At 46.6% G+C, this 19,865-nt stretch overlaps 1 protein-coding gene across 1 annotated transcript; it reads right to left on the reverse strand.

Annotated features, from left to right (window-relative positions):
- Positions 1-1,225: 1,225 nt before the first annotated feature.
- On the reverse strand, positions 1,226-7,056 carry LOC125941391 (uncharacterized). Its single transcript, XM_049658528.1, has 2 exons — positions 6,838-7,056; positions 1,226-2,718 (listed from the first exon to the last, which is right to left on the reverse strand). Exons 1-2 carry the CDS (start codon positions 7,037-7,039, stop codon positions 2,540-2,542), a joined length of 381 nt encoding a protein of 126 aa, XP_049514485.1. The 5' UTR covers positions 7,040-7,056; the 3' UTR covers positions 1,226-2,539.
- Between the last annotated feature and the right edge of the window lie 12,809 nt (positions 7,057-19,865).

The raw sequence follows: 19,865 nt of genomic DNA on the forward strand, positions 1-19,865 counted from the left end.
TTTGTTTCTGCTTTCTTTTCCGCCACTGTGCGACCTTTCAGTTGATAGTCGGCGTTCGTGTGGTGCGCTGGCCTCTTCTTGTGTCCTCGTCTGCACGCCTACATTTTCCTAAAATGAATCCGCATCAACTAGCCCAACTTTCTGTCGCTCCCAAAAAGGTCGTAGTTTCGCCGAACGGGCGAAGCATTGATTGCGAAAGCAAATTAGTAGGCAGCTATATAGACAGCAAGGATACTAGTTTTATAGGCCGTATGAACTGGTAAGCATTCGCTTACTAAATTAACAAGTAGGGTGTCACGCGCGCACAGGCAAACATGAACACATCTCACTCGATGACCGCGGAAACTTGCTGTCGAAACGCTGGAGGGAGTAAGCGCGGCAGCAGCAACGAGAATTGACCTTCGTGCTGCCTCTCTCTTCGACGCCAACTATGCGGCGAGAACACAGGGCACACGAAGCTATGAGCTCTCGGCGCACCTAGACTCTGTACTCGTCGCAGATCGCTTTCAAGGTAGGGCCCGTGCGGCCGCGCCATACACAACAGCCGCCGAAATAAAACGAACCCCCCCCCCTCGCTCTCCTCCTCCCGGTGCCTTGTGTGTGACGTAACACGGCTCGCTTCCTCCCCGCTTTCCTCCCTTGCTCACGCGAGATTGTCGGCTCACATCGATCACACGCTCTCACTCGCATATACAGCATACGGCGCGCGGCGGTGATGTTATCTCCCGTGGACTTTATACGGAACATCATGGCGACGGCGACGGCAGAAATGCGCTTGGAGTGTCCATATAGTTGCTATTGCAGTAATATAACAGCAGCAAGCAGCAAGAGACCGACAACTTGCCTACAGTGTAAAATAATTTACACCATTAAATGGTGTAAATGGTGTAAAATGGCGGTCCCTTAGCAGGATAGACCCGCACTTCCCGCAGTCATGCCCCAAATGCGGAGCCGACTCATGCTCTTTCGATCACATGCTCTGGCTGTGCCCAGCCATAGAAAACTCTATGCTTGCCACAAAGGAACAGTGGGAGGAGTTCCTAAGAAGCGACCACCACCACATCCAACTCCAGGCAGTCCAGAGGGCCCACGACATCGCAACGGGATTTCGCCTCCCGGTGCCATCGTGGGCGGAGCCATCCGACTTGACCTGAGGGAGCCTTCGGCTCCCCCTGGCCAGTTTCTCAGGACCAATAAAAGTTCTTGTCACTGTCACTGTCACCATTAATAAGGAAAAATGGTGTATGTCTAACTCACACCCCTTACACCCAAAAATGTGTAAGGACGTGAGTTTACCTGATATGCCGTACTGACATGAAAGCCACGTACAGGAGGGTGAAGGTGATTCAGAACTTTTAAATAAAGCTTACTCCATTTATGTTCGAAACGAAACAAAAAAGCTAGACGCAATTTATTAGCAGTATCAGAAGGGCCCTTTTCGTGGAGTGCTTCCATGGTCCTAGGGCACAGATTTCTTTCCTTGTATGTGTACTCTGTAACTGAACAGTTTATTGATGCTTTTCTCAGCCAGGTGTAATCACAGGAGGGCTTTATGGTTTGACAAGCCGACAGCTTCAACGACATCAATCGATAGACACGCAGTTACACAGCACTCGCTGCTGCGGTTTTCATCATACTGCCAACAATTAACGCATTTAAGGTTTGTAAGCGTTTCTGCATCCGATATGCGTCATTATTATGAAACTGGAGCTGACTGTTAGTAGCATTGTGCACTTACGTCACGTTGCGTGCAAGTTGCAGATATTTTTACTTTGCAGTACGTGGCTTTCATGTCAGTACGGCATATCAGGTATCAGCCCTCCTGCGATTACACCTGGCTGAGAAAAGCATCAATAAACTGTTCAGTTACAGAGTACACATACAAGGAAAGAAATCTGTGCCCTAGGACCATGGAAGCACTCCACGAAAAGGGCCCTTCTGATACTGCTAATAAATTACGTCGAGCTTTTTTTTTTCGTTTCGAACATAAATGGAGTAAGCTTTAATTAAAAGTTCTGAATCACCTTCACCAGTCCTCAAAATTGTTTCCTCATGCACACACAGTAGTTGAATGAGAAGTCGTATACTGTGATACTGATGTCGTTTCTTCGTTTCTATTTCTTCTGTCATAGTTTATTGAACTAATTATCCCCCCTCTCCGGACTCCCGCTGTGGTAGTGAATAAGGGCTAAATAATACTCGCTTATATCACGGCGTTTATTAAAAACCGCGGCCCGGCTCTTTTTTTCTTGGGGTTGTCAGAAAGGGCGCCTCCGCCCTTCTATCAGACGGGCGCCTATTAGCGCGAACTAATTCTGGCCAATAGTGAGGCAGCCCCACCACATCGTAAATTCGTAAATCTGTCCGGTTTTTGCAGTCACCAAAACGTTGGAACATCTTGCGCGCGTCTGTACATGTCGTATGGACCTGCGCGTCTGTATGTGTCCGGTGTACAGTATAGGTGTGCTGGTTCGCGCGTGCGTGAACGTGCGTCAGTAGGATACACGATCGAGGCGTCGTCATCGGACAGGAACGAGCTCTACAGATAGGCAAGGATGGCTGCATCCTTGTCTGCAGCGTCGTCGTCGTATTCCTGGAAGGGCAGATTGCGGATTCTGACGCACTTGGAACGCTTGTTGTAGCACTTCAAGCCTTCTTTGCACTCGGCCCACTTTGCGAGACCATACATGGTGAAATCAAAGCAGATGTCGCCTTCATCTGAAAGAAACAAAAAATAATATGAAAGGAAGAGAAGCAGACTGGGGCTGCGTTGTTCTGAGCCCAAGTTAATGCTGCATTGAAATGACATTGAAGTATACATACACTTCCCTTGACGAACTCGAAAGGGCCGTAAAGTTTGTTCGTCTCGTGAAAAGTTCGTCTCAAGAGAAGTGGTCTAGAGGAACTCGAAATTTCATATTCTTGATGCGCTCAAATATTCGCCACATAATATGGGGAATGAAGCAGCATTGAAACTAGAAGGCAGTGCAGACTTGCGTATATTTCATTGCGTAAGACAACGTAGTCATTTAAGTACTCTTACTCAAGCTATTAAATAATCGCTCTATGCCGGTATAGTATGCAAATCTGTGCGCTGTCACAAAAGCTGGTAATTCGCCTAGCTTGCTGAAGATTCCTCAGTTTTGTCAAGTTGTTGGGTAAACACAGCAAGGCATTTAAGAAATTATTGGTTGGATCACGTGAAAATGTTTTTGATCTTTTTTTTTTCTCTAAGAAGCTCCTGGGCAGTATCCTCCCATGATTATCTGAAGAGACACATCGTGGGTCTCCTCAGTTATGATTCCATGGCAGCAGAAACATTATTTGTGAAACAAAAATATGTTGCACCTGCAGCATATTTTCCCGGCAATATTAAGAACAGACCAATTGCTGCAAACAATTTTAATGCGATTATCGTGATTAGGACGCTTCACGCCCTTTCAGTGGGTCATGTACCTGTCTCTCTAACCGTTCTCCCGCTAACTTGGATCGGTCAAGGAACAGGGTTCGAAGCCAACGGTAGGACCAACTAGCATCACTGGTTATGGGTTCACTGGTTACTGGTTCACTGGTTATGACGATGTCGTCGTGTTTGGACTTTATACGGAACATCACGGCGACGGCGGCGGCAAAATGCGCTTGGAGACTCCAAATAATTGCTGTCGCAATAAAAATGGAAGCGGCTGGAAAGGGGAGGTGAAGGAAGACGGTGAGCTCGCCGGTCGCCCGCTTTTAAACGCATGCATCGCCCTTAGCCATAGATGCCACTCAATGAGCGCGCTCGCCGAACGCACGTCTCCTTACCTTTCAAAAAATAAAAAATAAAAAATGCACGGGTGCGCGCGCGATGCCGCCGGAGCTGTACATACGCACTCACCGTCGCATCGGATATACTTACAGCGCCTATAGCTTCCGGGTTTGCATTTTGTTTTCTTTACGTTTAATTCTAACTGATTGGTCATAAGCCATGTTTATAGTTTGTGTAACCAGCGGTTTGATTTTGGCTCAACTTCCTGTAAATTTATGCTAGAAAAAAAAGACGTTTGTATCATCTGCATACATGACAAGGTGAGGGCTGAAATGAATATTTATTATGTCATTTATCTAAAAGGGCCAAGGATTGAGCGTTGCAGAGCACCATACTTAATAATACCAAAGTCAGATTTATTATCATGAATCCTTGTATACTGTTTTTTATTGCTAAGGTAGCTTTTCAATAAAGCAAGCGTAGTTCCACGTATATCATACATTTCCAGTTTACTAATCAAAATATCATGCTGCAGAGAATCAAACGCTTTGCGGAAATCAAGAAATATTCCCGCATTGTTAAGTTTTTCTTTAATGTTGTTAAGTATGTAATCCCTTATGTGGAGTAGTGCTGTTTGGGTCGGTCTACCAGACTGTTGTTCACAAATGACATCGAATCAAGTATCTGATGTATTACACGTTCAACCACTTTAGAAAAAATAGGCAGTATGGATATTGCACGGTAATTATTTATTCATTTTTGTTTCCTGCTTTAAAAATTACTGTTACATCAGGTAGTTCCATTCTGCTATGGGTCAGCAGAATTGGGGGAAAAACGCAGAAAAAGAGGTCATTTTATGTTTGCTGTTCGATTTTCCAAAGTAAACCAGATGCATTATTTCAACGTTAACAAAATTTTTAATATCTCCTGCGGCATATCGCACTAATCTGATTATTGATATGGATTACCCGAAGAGGCTGAAATTGCTTACACTGGAAATCAAAATGGCTAACTGACTTATTGACAATATTTCCCTAATCAACTTTTTAGTTAATTACTTTAGCCCGCATATTGCAATACTCGGACTGAAGCCAGTGATTTCACAAGGCACATCCTATTGGAACGAATTTTAAAACTAGCATCCGTTTTAAAATAAGCGCAGTCAATCTTGCGGTAAAGGTGCACTGCACGTTGTTACGCTTACCTTTCTAAAAAAACACATTTTGGTACATTAAAGCTCAAACATTACTGTAACACCAATGCATTTCATAGCAAGCATTTGGAACGCGTATCCCGAAACTGGCGTCATCCTCATAATTCGATCGAAGTGGATATGGCTTTCGAAGTCACTGGCTACAATTCTTGAATTGCTATACTTGCCATCACGTAATTCGTTTAGAAAGTTAACTAGAGAAGATTTCCTAATTAGTCAAATATTCATTATTTGTTGCGCACATAATTCCGCCTCTGAGCGTAATCTAGCTCAAGAAGTAGAATTGTGGCCGCAGGTTGTTTTAACACGAAAGTGTTTTATGCCGGATTTCACAACTGATTTCCGGCAACGGATGTTAACGTCGGCTTCGGTGCATCCGTCTAGGAGCTAGCGGTTAGGCGAAGTACTGCATCGTGACACTAGCGGGCGCCGACAGGGATCGCTTCGGTAGTCACGGCGCAGCGGAGGTACAGTGTACGCTGTAGCGGAGGCTCCAACGCGGTGTAGCCATAGAATAAAGAACCAAGAGTAAACCGGCTTCGTGAACTCATTTTCAACGAAGTACTGTGTAATAAATAATAAAATAAACATTATTAAAAGTGTCCAATGGCAGGATTCGAGCCTCGTACCTCTAGTATACAGAAGCCCGACAGTGAAACCATTACGCCACGGACGCATTCACCGACGCGCGGCTTAGAACGCCCTTATCAATTTCTCGTGGGCAAGTCGGCGCGTTGAGACGCCTGGCGCGTTTCAACGCCGCTCGCCAACACGCCGTGCGTGAAGCAAATACGCAACACGGACGCCGTCCCGCAAATCGTGTGCCTTTCGCTGCAGCAGACCGTGAGTTTATGAAGCAAATATGCAAGCAGCTTCTGTGAATACACGCTTCACTTTCGTGTTCTACGAATTCCTATGAAAGAGGAATCAACCATACTGTTTTTTACAAATTTTGTTAAATGATAAAAGAAAATTACAATGACGTTTCACTTTGTGAACGCAGGCTACGTACAAGCGTATGGATGTCATTCCTATATAATTGGGATAGCAATGATATGGACACTCCAGGCGCATTTCTCCCGTCGTGGTTGCCACGATGTTCCATATAAAGTCTAAGGGTTCCCACGTGCCGTATGCTGTATGTGCGAGTGAAAGTGTGCGACAGTGAGCCGAATGGCGCACAAGGAAGAAAAGCGGGAAGGCACCGCAGGGAGCGAGGGGGGGTGGTTTGTACTCTGGTAGCAACTGCGTAGTTCGCGCAGAGGCGCGCGCCGTATCTTGAAAACGATCTGCACATGTGACGACTTCGGGTTGGTCGACTCGCAGTCGGCGTGCCGGCGCTCGCGTTGCTGCTCCGTCCTTCTCGCACGGCGCTCGACAACTCGATCACGAGACGAACCCGGTACCTCCATAGCGCGCGCACAACCCGCAGGAACTTCCGGAGGAGGTCAACCCAGCGCGCTTCGCCTACCCTCCTCCTCTGCGAAGCTTCGCCTATTTTCTCCTTTTCAGCTTCTCTCAACGCTACCTGAACTTTCCTCTAGGTAGCATTGAATTACAGCGCGCTCTGCGCGCTCCTTCATACTTTCCCCGGGTTTCACACTACCCCACGACGGCCCTCGGTGCGTCTAGCGATTTACGCTTGCACGTAAAAAAAAACACCCCGTAAGAACCGTAATCAGATGTGCAAAGAATGACATTCGAAAGGACACCTGATTACGGCATATCCCAAGACTCGAACAATAAACATCACCACTTGATAGTGAACGCGCTGCCTTGTTTTATCTATTCGGTGACACGCCCCCCCCCCCCCCTCCTCCTCCCCGTCCGCTGCACTGGAAAATGGCGCCCACCACATCTCGGGACCTTCACTTACTGAGCTGCTTGACGCACTGCTCGCAGCAGCCGCAGTCGCTGGCTCTGGGCTCCACCTTTCCGTCACAATCCTTGGCCTTGATCGGCTTGCACGTCACGTTCGCGCAGAAATCCGGGGGGCACAGATTCCATGCTGCCGGAGCAGGTGCCACGAGCATCCAGACAACGTGTACAACAACAAGGTGCAGGTTGGCCCAGCCCATAATCTGCAGTGCGGAACATTTCCAGTGCATCAGGGATGGTTAAGCGAAGGTAAGGCAAATTGATGGGTCCGCAATTTTTCTGTTGAAAAGATATAGACAAATCGCGCTGATGCCAAGCACTGTGGTAATCGATGCCACGCGAAGGCAGCTAGCAGGCAGCTAGCTACTTCGCACCGTTAATAGATCTGCAGAGCGTTGCCAGATAGAACAACATTCTTAAAAGCGAAGCATTCTTCGCTGACCTACCGGGACTTTTCTTGACCGTGGCTACGCTGCTACGTCTGCTGCCGCGTCTGCCTTGCCTTGCCGATTAGCTTACACATGAGAGCGCTCATATATCGAATTTTTTTACATGCAGCCCCATTTGTACTACCTCTACGCATGTGCCGATGGGCATTTCTATTCCTTACGGAAATACGAGTTGAGACGACAAACAATACCTAAATATACTGAGTGCAACAAGTTGACGTTGTTCCCATCTCGTAATATATAGGGCACTTCAATTCTTCAATAAAGAGGCTCGAAATTCTGCGAACCAAGAACCTACCTGTCTACAGGAAAGGGCTTGGGATCAGTGGGATCAGCGAAATAAGAGAGAAGTTTAATGATATGAAATGCAGAGAGGTCGGCCTGAGGTATATTCCTCTAGCCAGCTACTCGGCGTTGGGGGAAGGGGAAGATGGAAAGAAAGAAGGAAGAAAGAGGCGTATGATGGGTGATGATCACGAGAGAAGGAGGATGTAAAACATATGGCAAGTAATTTGGCATGCTCAAAGCCTACAGTCCAGGCCCGTACTTTTTAAAAAGTTCAGTAACGCCTCGATGGCCTTGAAACTCGATTGAGCGTCTGGCCAAGGGCCTAAACTAACGTCCTGCGACAACGGTTGGCTGTCGAGACGCGTAAGGTCATTGTTCAAATTTTGACACTCTTCCGCGCACTTAGGGCAGTCACGAAGCACATGACCTATAGTCTCATTCACATTGCACAACTCACAGTATGGAGACATCGGTGCGTCGCATGAGATGCACGTATCAGCAGGTAAACGGTATACCCCCAGCCTTAGTCTGTGCAGAAGACTGGCACAGCTGCGTTGAACTTTCGGTCGGTAGCCTAAATTTCATGGTAGGGTCCAATCTCTGAAGTCGTCTGTGTCGATTATCCAGATTGTCCCAGTGCTTTTCTGTCCGCTCTTGAACAAGGAATTGCAAGCAGTGACTCTGGTTCTTCGAGTGCTTTCTTCGCTTCGGTATCGGCCAGCTCGTTGCCGTGTATACCACAGTGACTGGGAAGCCACTGAAATGTGATGTGGTGGCCGTTTTCTCGCGCTAAAGTGTATAGCTCGGCAGTTTGAAGAGCCAAATAATCCAGTGCATTTAGAAATAGAGCTCGCGGCTCTGTAAAACTGTGCAATTGAGTGCTGGACGCGCTAACCACTGTGTCTTGACTGTGGTTAACTGTGACTAACCAATGTGGCTTAGTCTTGACTCCTATGGAACGTTCGACAAGTGGCCACCGCGCACCGACTCGGTTTGCAACGATGCTGAGCCCTCTCTAAAGGTTAGCCACCGAAACAAAAGCCTGCCATAACCAAACGTTCAGTTGCTCCCAGATAAAAAGGATGAGCCTCATGACAGAAATTCCGTCATTTGTCGGTCATGCTCCCAGCTCAAAGTTGAGAGCGCCTCCGGAGATTAATTATTAGTGTAGGGCTTGGTGCGCCACAGCGGCTTTGATAGTGAAGGCGTCTGTGCATGCATTTCGGAGGCCGTAACATCCAGTACTGCAGTAGACCAAGACCACGTTGTGTGCATTGCAAAGCATCTGTTTTAGAGACTATGGCGGTGCTCGCGTCGAGAGCATGCTATGGTCTGAGTACATGGACATAGTGAATGAGTGAACAAATCACGCCGTCACATTACTCGGATATAATTTTGGGGCGCTATGGAAAAGGCATTAATTCCGTGTCAAATTGAACCAACGAAAGATCTATTGTTAGCTGCACTGTGATTCTGTTGACATCGCCTCTTATTGCTGATGCTGAATTAAGATCGCACCTTCTGACTGTTTTCCGAAACCTTTCAGAGCCGTAAACGTTTACGCCTGTAAAGGATCTAAAGATAAAAGCTTGGTTTCTCAGAAAGCTTCCTATAAAAGGCTTACATCTCCCCGAGACTAATATTTCCGTTATTTCGAAAGAAAATTCCATATCTCTCTGAACGATAAGAAACCTTGCTCGAAATCCAGCGTCCCAAGTCGTGGTCGTGTCCCCTTGCTCTGTATTTGTTGTCGTTTTTTTTTTTTTTCTTTTGCACATATATTGTGATCGGTGGGATAGGCTGTCTACCTGATAGCGATGTGTCAAGTATTCAGGGAGATTACCTCTAAAGCGGTGATGCCCTGACTCAAATCCAGGTTTTCAGTACATTCTAATGAGCTTAAGAGGAAGGCCGGTAAAAGAAATTACTGGAAATAAGAACAAAGTATTGCACACATAACGTGGTTACATTGTGATACAGAGAGCTTTGATGCAAAAGCATCAAATGGCGCATTGCGCGGAGAAAGCTGGTTTTTGTAACAGCGAAACGGCGCCTAAATTCCCATTGGCTGCGACGCCATATCCCGTGCGAGCCTCAACGGAGCAGAGCAGGCGAAAGCTGCGACGCCTAGCGTTGCCTGAGGGGAGAGGGCATCACCGCGACGCCACGTCATCCTCGCTCTCGAAATCCTGTGTTATCCGCGCGTTTCTTGCCCGCGCACGCTTTTGCCAGCGTTCTGACTTCACCTCGGTAATCGCTATAAAGAAATTGTTGTATAAAAAACTGAATAAAATCCACAGGAAGAACACTGACGGTAGTGAGCACTGAGTTGCGAACCTACGACCCCACGCTCAGAAGCAGAGTGTCTTACCGACTAAGCTAAACCGGCGCCTCCTAGATAACAGGCCTGTGCGCTCTGGTTTATCGCATCGTGCTACTTCGGCCAAAATTTCCATTGCCAAGCACAGCGTGATGAAGCGGTGACGTCAAAATCAGCTCGGCTTACTCAGGAGCGTCGCCGTTAGAATGCATGCCAGTAGGGTAGCAATGGTATCATGACGTCACGGATCGAAGTGCACCGGACTTGTGCTATCTAGGAGGCATTGGCCAAGCGTCTCAACGCGCTCGCTTGACCGCGAGCAGCTCACAACTCGAAGGACGGCTCAGCGGCATTCAAGTGGACATTACTGATTTCGCATTCACAATTCATAAGAAGAGCTAAGCTGTCCTCGGACTTTTTAATGTAAAATGTTCGCTAGAGAGATCTTAAGGAGGCCGAAAACTCCCTATGCATGCTTTTATCTATATTTTACCGCCCTACAAAGAAAGGTCACAACGACACGCATTATTGCGCGGAAACCTGGTGATACTCACCTACCCGATACACCGCGCGTATAACAGCGTTCAAGTGGCTCGATATCTAGGTCACCGCCGAAGAGTTAAATAAGGAATAATACAACAGCTGAAAGCACCTGCTGCTGCGAAGCTAGGTTTCTCCGCCCACTAACAGTTAAATGCAATCTCTTCAAATCTTAAGCGAAAGGTCTGTATTCATGACCAGTTGGTGTGGTTTTCATCGTGAAAAGAGCACGCGGTCGCTCACAAAGGCAATCCGCGGCGTATTCTTTTGACGTGAAACGTGCTTCAGTTCGACCAGCGCAGGGGGTCGCTTGCTAAGTCCACGTGTAACGAAAACGCGTAATGCTATTATAGCATATATCTTTTTAGCCCTCCTACCGACGCACTTTTATTTGGTATCGTTGTGGGGAGGATAGGAGCCATAACGTGATCGCGCATGGGTCGTGCGAACAGACGACGCCGTTGTCGCACCTTGCTTTGCGCAATCGGAGCTAAATTTAGCCTCTCGCTTGGCGTTCAGAGTTGGCACCGCTCGGAATTACGTTTCTCGATCCGAGCGGGAATTGACGCGTTTGAAAGAACTCACTCAGCCATCATCATCATCATAATCATCTTCGTCATTATCATCAGCCTATATTTATGTCCACTGCAGGACGAAGGCCTAGCTCTCCCTGCGATCTCCAATTACCCCTGTCTTGCGCTAGCTGATTCCAACCTGTGCCTGCAAATTTCCTAACTTCATCACCCCACCTAGTTCTCTGCCGTCCTCGACTGCGCTTCCCTTCTCTTGGTACCCATTTTGTAACTTTAATGGTCCACCGGTTATCCATCCTACGCATTACATGGCCTGCCCAGCTCCATTTTTTTCCTCCTAATGTCAACGCGAATATCGGCTATCCCCGTTTGCTCTCCGATCCACACCGCTCTCTTCCTGTCTCTTAACGTTAGGCCTAACATTTTTTCGTTCCATCGCTCTTTATGCGGTCCTTAACTTGAGCTTCTTCGTTAACCTCAGCCATAGTTAGGTATAAACCATCATACTCAAGCCTGTGGTCATCAAGGGTTATGAGGCGTAGAAGGGTGCGATTTGTTGCAGACATTTGACGGCTGTTCGGTTATGGCGCCACCGTGTTCGACACGCAGGGTCCAGAAATGGGGGTGGAGTGACTCTGGCAACAAAACAAGGGAATTAGAAATCGTGCCCACCCCCTTTGACCTCGATGGGAGCATTATACGAATGCATAATTGCATGATTAGACCGTATACGGCCCCGACTAGGTGTATCATAAGTTCAGGATGTAGGCTTCGTAACTCGGGAATAAGCGTCACTTGTGTGTTTAGTTACCTGATTTCTGTACCCTAGTGTCCATACATACACCTCCAGCAACACTCAAAAGACGTTTCATGTAGCCCACTGCGGCATGGTTCCGGATACAGCCTACCAGTCTTTTTTTAGTCGCTCTATCTGGCAAAATTCTTCGCGCCAAACACTATTGTCAAGATTTTGAAAGTTTTCCTCCATGCAATCATCTTGAACGATTTACGCAAACATATATGAAAGATGATGCTCAACTGGGCGAATTGGGGAGGATGTAAAAGAATGTAAAATAAGACACAAAGCACAAAAATGATCAACGTCTCCTGCCCCTTTGTCTGCATGTATACGAAAAACTTCAAAAAAAGCGAAATTCTTTCCCTAACCGTCTCTTGCTTTCGGGACCTGCGTAAGTTTTCTGCACACCAAGGAATAACGTTCAGTACGCGCGAATAGATTGTACAATTCTCGAAATATTGTTTTACTTGCTGTATACTGTGGCATAGCTTTCTACAAAATTACTAGTGAAGGCTCTGGACGTTGCAAATTGTTCAGCTAAAGTGGGAATGATGGTTAATACATGGATTTGTCTCATCTTCGTACTTACATCTTCGGACTTACGAGAATCTGTGCAAAACCGCGCTGCACGTTTCATCACCCGTGACTATAACCGCTACTCCAGTGTGACGACTAACATGAAGGCTTCGTTATCATTACCATCCCTGGAATTACGCAGGAAGATAGCCATTCTACGCTTATTCCATAAAGTAATCTACAGCGCGCACGTAAATACCTTGCCACTATCAAAGCCTCATCGCATATCTCGGAGGCTTCATAATCAGCACAGTTTTGCTCGTCTTTTTGGCCGCACCCAAGCCTTTACCGCATCTGCGCGAGCACGTGGCATTATTCAATGGAATGACCTCCCTGATGATGTAGTGTGCATTCATGATCACGTGGCGTCTATAAATAAAACGCTAACCGTCTATGACTGTGTTTGCTAACCATATGATCTCTCGAAATCATGTTTATACATTATGTAATGACAGCATGTTGGCCCGTTAAAATATGCATAATACATACTGTCTTATTATTACAGTGTTACACCTATGTTAACTCTCACATTTTTCCATTGTATAACACTTGCTTTTTGAATTCATTTTGTTTTTGTGTTCTATTAAAATATATTGCACAGTCCCCCTCACATAATACTCCTACGTGGAGCCTGCGAGGTATTTGTAAATAAAATTAAAAAATTTAGTATTATTTTAAATAGCGCAAGGCAACGAGCCTGTGAGGACGTGCGTAATAATTCAATACTGTGTCATTTACAATGTAGTCTGTCGTTGAAGATAATACTAATTGCAAAGTCCGTGATGCACTGCTCATCATTTCAATGCAGGATGAACCATTGTTTCCATAGGGCCAGAGTTAACTTTATAATAACCTTTGTAAGAAACTCTGTGCATTGTGGGAGCTTGGCCTCACGGACGCGTTCACAACCGAATCACAATGATTTATACACCAGAAATTTCGCGAATAATCCGCAAAGCTCGGCGATTTTCTGGCACCCAACACACCAGAGCGTTGTCGAATCGTCGATTGCTGGGCCAGGCGGTGTGGAAGCATGTCGAAAAGCTGGCGTTCAAGTGGGACACAGGGAAAAAAATAACATCAGTCAAATACGTACTAAAAGATAAAAATTTGCGGCAGAACTCATCTCACGATGACTATTTCGATGTTGATGCGATTAGCATACGAGCCATTAGCATACGAGCCAGAAGTACACACCGTAGTTCCGAAGTGACATTAATTCAACATCTTAGTGGTCATTCTGAGATTTCCGTTGCCTTGGCTGTAAGCGACATACTCCAGTATCGTCCCACTTTCCTGCCAAGGTCCCCAATCACGGAATCACGAACACTGTATGACGCCGACGCCGTGACCACGGTGCAATTAGGGAAGAGGAGTGACGTCGACGGAACGACAAAGGCGGTATATGCCAACAACGGCATAACGACAATGAGATGACGATCCGTAATTTGAGTTAAGGCAGGCACACAACGTGAACACGAGCACAGGCGATTTGTGTTGTCTGTGCCTGTCTTAACTGGAGCGCTGTATTAGGATATTGCAACTGGCCCAACGCAAACCTTAATCGGCGATTCTAAAATGATGTCAACGGTATAACTACGACAGCGTGACGGCGACGACGTCAGAACAATGGGATGACGACGAGTGTATGATGATCGACGACAGCGTGGCGACGACGTCCTGGCGAGAGTCGGATGACGAAGCTGGGGTGGCGACAATGCAACGAGCACGATGACGTCACTACCACGAGCACACGCCTTGTTGCCCAAGCTATTAGACAAATTTGGCAAACTTTGACGAGAGTCAAATCACGAAGCTGCAGTGAGAACGATGAAACGACCACGACGGCATCACGGCCTAGTGGCCCAAGCTGGTATAGATAACTTCGGTCACTAGGTTGGCCTAAAATGATAGATAGATAGATAGATAGATAGATAGATAGATAGATAGATAGATAGATAGATAATAGATAGATAGATAGATAGATAGATAGATAGATAGATAGATAGATAGATAGATAGATAGATAGATAGATAGATAGATAGATAGATAGATAGATAGATAGATAGATAGATAGATAGATAGATAGATAGATAGATAGATAGATAGATAGATAGATAGATAGATAGATAGATAGATAGATAGATAGATAGATAGATAGATAGATAGATAGATAGATAGATAGATAGATAGATAGATAGATAGATAGATAGATAGATAGATAGATAGATAGATAGATAGACGGACGGACGGACGGACGGACGGACGGACGGATAGATTTGTGCCTATATAGGTAGGCACAAAACGGGTGGAGTAGGTAAATAATGCTAATAGCACTGAAAAACTTAATACCACAGCGAATCTTATCTGCCATAAGGAACTGTACTCACCAATGTCGCCTACACGGTCACTGTGTATGGCATCTATAGTGCTGAAAGCGCACGGTGACATCAGCATTCACAGAGTTTTCTGCAAAAAATGCTAAGGGAACTCTAGCAAGGCGGTACCGCGCCAGCACAGGGACGATGGGGCGTACACAGATATGTCTAACCTTCATCATTCTGGCTTCAAACGGCTTTGTTATTTTGCGCGTTGATCATTCGTAACAAAGTATTAGACGCATCTCACGATGACCTGGGCACCGGGGCACGAGGGCGTCACCGGGAACCTGCATGCGGACGAGGCGGCTCGAGGCTTTACAAATCACCGTGCCGCCCCAGACTCTACAATAGAGGACCCTACACCCCTAGACCCTTGCTTTTCAACAATTCTGAAATACTTCAGAAAAAATAGAAAGATCTATCCATCCCCGCACGATTAACTCAGCGCTGCGGAGGCAACCGTGTTGCGAAGATTACAGACGGACACCTACATAAGTTTGCACACACTCCACCTGATCTACCCCACGGCATACAGAGACATATGCCCGTGGTGTGGAGCAACACCAACACTCTTTCACATCACGTGGGCGTGTGCAGAACACGGAGAAGAACGCGAAACAAACGGCACGTGGAACGAATGGGAGGCGCTGCTGTCTAGCCCGGCCCTGGAAGATCAGCTACGACTGATCCAACGAGCTGAGCGGATGGCCCGTGCTAGTGGGGCCTTGGAATAGGGGCACCACCCTGCTGGACAAACTTCGTCTTTAACCCCCTACCTCTTCTGAGGACTGGGGTAGGAGATTGTCCGGTTTCTGAATATAATAAAGTTTGACTACAACTACTATCTCAAGATTGCATCAGAGTCACTGTTAACCTAATTTTTCTTGGATATTCACGTCCATGCAAGTCGGGCAAAGTTAGGGTAACGGTGCGAATATTTATGCAATTCTTTTTTCTTGTGCTGTCCACGAAAATACCAAGACAAAAAACAAAGCAAGGAAAAACAGGGACAGGCGAATGCTGCGCATAACTTATAACTGGTTTATTAGTGCTAGATTGCAATACAGGTGTAAAGTAAAAAGGCACTAAAACCACAAACAAGAAAATGCATCACGATTGAGGATGCTCCCGCAAGCCATTCCAACATGTTACAGGGTAGACACAGATGTAGTTGCCTGTAGGTATGTGTACTTACGTCATAAGGAGCGTCAAGCATGAAGCAGCGCCTCCCGCGGCGTCAACGCCAGTGTTGCCAGGTCCGACGAAGCCGCGTAGCCAAAAGCTAGAAAAGTTGTAGCCCAAATGTAGCCAAACAAAAAAAGTGCAAAATATTTCGTAGCCAAATATAGCCATTTTTATTTGCAATTTTATTTGTGTATACATTTTCACATTCGACTACGGCAATCCTTTTTTTGCACGACCCGTCGTAACAAAATGTTCGTGCCGCCGTGAAGGTCGGCCCTTTACATCAACAACAATGACATCATGCTTGCACAACACATTTTGGTTGGCCCCGGAAGCTCTTAAGTTCCAGCGAATCGCTGCAGAGGGCGAAATCAGTGCTTTTATTTTATGACAGATCGTACTAAGTTATTATTTTTAGTTTTTTTACAGTAATGTGAACTACGAACTCTGCTTTTTAGCTGTCGTGAACACAAAATAATGTTCAGCGTCATCGATCTCTCAGGTTATCTCCGCCTACGGGGTAGAAGTTCAGCTGTCCTGCGATCTGCGGCGGCGACGTGCTCACGGCTTCTTTTTTGATAAGCTAAAACAAGTCTTTCGTGCTATATCTCGCGTTATTTGTCGCATCGTTCTATCTTGTTTTCTCGTTGTTGTTTTTTTCAATTAGCTTGGGCCTTCTTCACTTCTTCTAGCGTACGAACTTCACGCATTACCACGAATCGAGCCCAGTTTTGTGCTAGGTTAGAGCCGTCGCTTTGATGGGCGCCGCCATGTTTGTTGACGAAAGCTTTTGGGGCAGCTTTTGGGACTCCCACTAAATTGATGAAATAGCGTGCCCGACGCTAAAACCAAACACAGTTTCCGTGTAAAAACCTTTTAGAATTAAACGCACCAGAACCCACCTTTGGCTCGGGGTCTTGCTCCCATTCTTTTTTATACGTTCTCGCATACTTGGCCCACTTCGCCATGTTTGGATTCTCCTCTCTGAAGAGGATCAGATCTTACGTCCAACCTATCGAAATGAATCTCGAATCTAAGCACGAAGAAAAATTCATCTAGCTGGAAAAGGAAAATGGCAGTAAAGCTTCGTGCCAGAAACGTGGAGTAGGTCGAAAGCTGTGCCCGGCACGATACTTCATCCGTAAGACATGGCCATGAACACACTGCAGCGTGTCATCCACCCGTGCTTTCGCGCACGCACACATGCACAGCCACGCGGCTGGCTAAAACACATCCTTCCAGATTTGCTTCTACCCGATCAGAGCCACCTTACCTCTGGAGCGTGGATTACTGCGCCACTTATAGCACAAACACAGCCAAGTCGCAGATTTTCAGTAGCCCAAATATAGCCACATAGCCAACTCGTCCAAGTCGACGCCAAAAAATTTTTCCCGTAGCCTAATTTGGCTATATATAGCCAAACCTGGCAACACTGGTCAACGCTGCAAACGGGCGGGGGGCGCACGGGCGAGCCTGCTTGCTCGAAGTACACTATTTCCCTATATTGCACCGCATACCCGCGAGGAACTGTGGGATTGCTTGAAATAGGTCTAGAGGATTTACAGAAGCCATCTCCTCGGGGAGCAGGAACAGCAACACTACAGTAACAAATACCCGGTTGAGTCTATTTCATTGCAAAAGATAGATATTGCCAAGACAGCTGAACCATATCTCTGCACGATAAATGTTTGCATTGAGACGGCATAGTAAAGAGTGAAGACTCACAACCAATACTTTGTATTCTAATGTTCATATTCAGCAGGTCATGTCAGACATCATTCTGTAATTAAAAATGTGCACCTAGAAAGCCTGACTGAAAGGAGAAAATGTATCGCCCACACCGCGAGGAGCAAATAAAAGAGGAGCGTTTATCGTTTTCTCGCGATGTCATAACCTAAATTTGCGGTCAACAAGCCCAGTTCCTGAAGACTGAGACTACCCAGACGAAATTGATGTCTTTCCGAGCGACTCTACCAAGCTACATGACACATTCGTGCGAACATGCATTTGTCATGAACGAGTAACGTCTTGACAGAACATGTCGACAGTACAGGTGGCGATACTTTGCTGCGCATGTAACAATTGTTTATTTTATGCCTATATAGAATAAAAGAAATATACGTATTACAAAAAACACTGTCATCTTGACGCTTAAAAACGGTCAGGTCAAAGGAAGTAACGAGTCAAACAGTCAGGAAGGCGAATCTCGCTCTTCCTTAAACAGAAGCATCGCCAGTGACCAGCTGCTTGGATGCGAGATTCAAACGAGCTTCCTTCGCTTGCAAGCGTAGCGGCCGTTTCTCCGCGCGATCAGCCTGGGTGTCCCGGCCTTGCGGCTCGCCGCTTGAATGTCGCCTGGAAAGCAACAAAACGCGCGATTCTAGACCGGGTTTGCTTCAGCACCCTCGCTGCTACATCACCTCGTCATCGTCGTCGTCGTTGTCACATTCAAGGACGGGTTCCAGGCGACCAACGTCGTGGTGAGGCCAAGCAGCAGCAGGCCGGATGGCTGGCCGGCGAATGCAGGTAGCCTTCCAGAGTGAACACAGACGGAATTCCCAGGCACTCCACCGGCGCCCGTTATCCAACGCCGTCGTTTGGTTCAGCCGGCCTAGCTGCTTCCGGCACCTGGAAGACCGGGAGCTCCCTGAACCATCGGTTCCCCGGGAAAAGCTTGAACTTTCACTTCGATGTAGGGTACGGAACTTGTGCCGTATAGGTCTCCTGACAGACGGGAGGCTACCACGCTTCCGAAAGTGCAACAGAACGGTGCAGGGTCGGCAACAGCCGCGGTTAGAAGCCGGTGGTAGCAGCGAGTGCAGAAGCACCGCTGCTTTGCCGCGGAGCCCATGACATTGCTTCATCCTTGGCCTGGAAGTCTGCCCTTGCATTTCCGAGAACTATTACCTCCTCGTTGACGTGACCAATGGACACTGCCAAGGCCCCTTCGTGTTCCTTTACTGGCAGTGCTGCCCCCTGCTGCTCTCTGGTTTCGGTAGATGTAGATGTAGATGTAGAGCCTTGGAGTTACTGGCACATACCCACTCTGGGGGATTCGATGGCCACGTTAGGCTTGCCGATGATGATGATGAGTGCAACACTGTCTTCTTGCTTTTGTTTTTGTCAGTTCGTGGTTCGTACCCACTATAAGAGTGATGGGTCAGAACTGGGGGGAATAAAGCTGTAATGAATATAAAAATTTAATTCCGATTGCAAGCTTGCGATGTGGGTAAACTTGTTGAGTGGGCATTGTCAAAACTCCCTTTGAGTACATCACCACCGTCATCATCATCGGAATCATATTCGTCGCCGTCGTCGTTTTCGTCCCACGCTTGCGTTCAACTCGCAAACCTTATATTAGTTCTTTTCTTTTGCTTTTTCCCCCCTCTCACAAAATCTTACTGTCTAAGCTCCAGTGTTCTAATCGTTAATTCTCTTGTTTTTATACACCGAATATAACCACCCAATTCATGACCAGTCCCCCACTGTGGGTATGCGCCACAACCATTCATGTCAACAACATCAACAACAACTTGCACTGCTGTACGATACTCGACAAATGTTTGTACCGCAGTGGATGTGCGTCTCGACGCGATCAGGCTCATCGCGCTCTCCTCAATTTCCTAAAAGGAACTAACTTAGGTTCACGTTTGTAGCTTAATTTCTGTTTTCGAATGACAAGAGGTCAGACACAATTACTTCTGATTTAACATTCTTTAGCAGCGTGGCCTGCGGTGACCGGCCCTGCTGTGTGTGACCTGTACTGTGTCTGTTCTGCTTTATTCTCTGATATTTGTCATCTTGCCCTTTCCTCTTTCCTCCTCTTCTTCCTATCTTCCATTTCTATGTTTCTGTCTCTTCCTTTCTGAAGTTGTGCCCTTTCCTGTAGCAGTTGCGAGCCTGCTCCTTGCTTTCCATACCCTGTCAAGTATATATGTGTTCAAAGCAAATAATA

The sequence above is a fragment of the Dermacentor silvarum genome, chromosome 11 (genome assembly GCF_013339745.2).
Source record: "Dermacentor silvarum isolate Dsil-2018 chromosome 11, BIME_Dsil_1.4, whole genome shotgun sequence".
NCBI lineage: Eukaryota > Metazoa > Arthropoda > Arachnida > Ixodida > Ixodidae > Dermacentor > Dermacentor silvarum.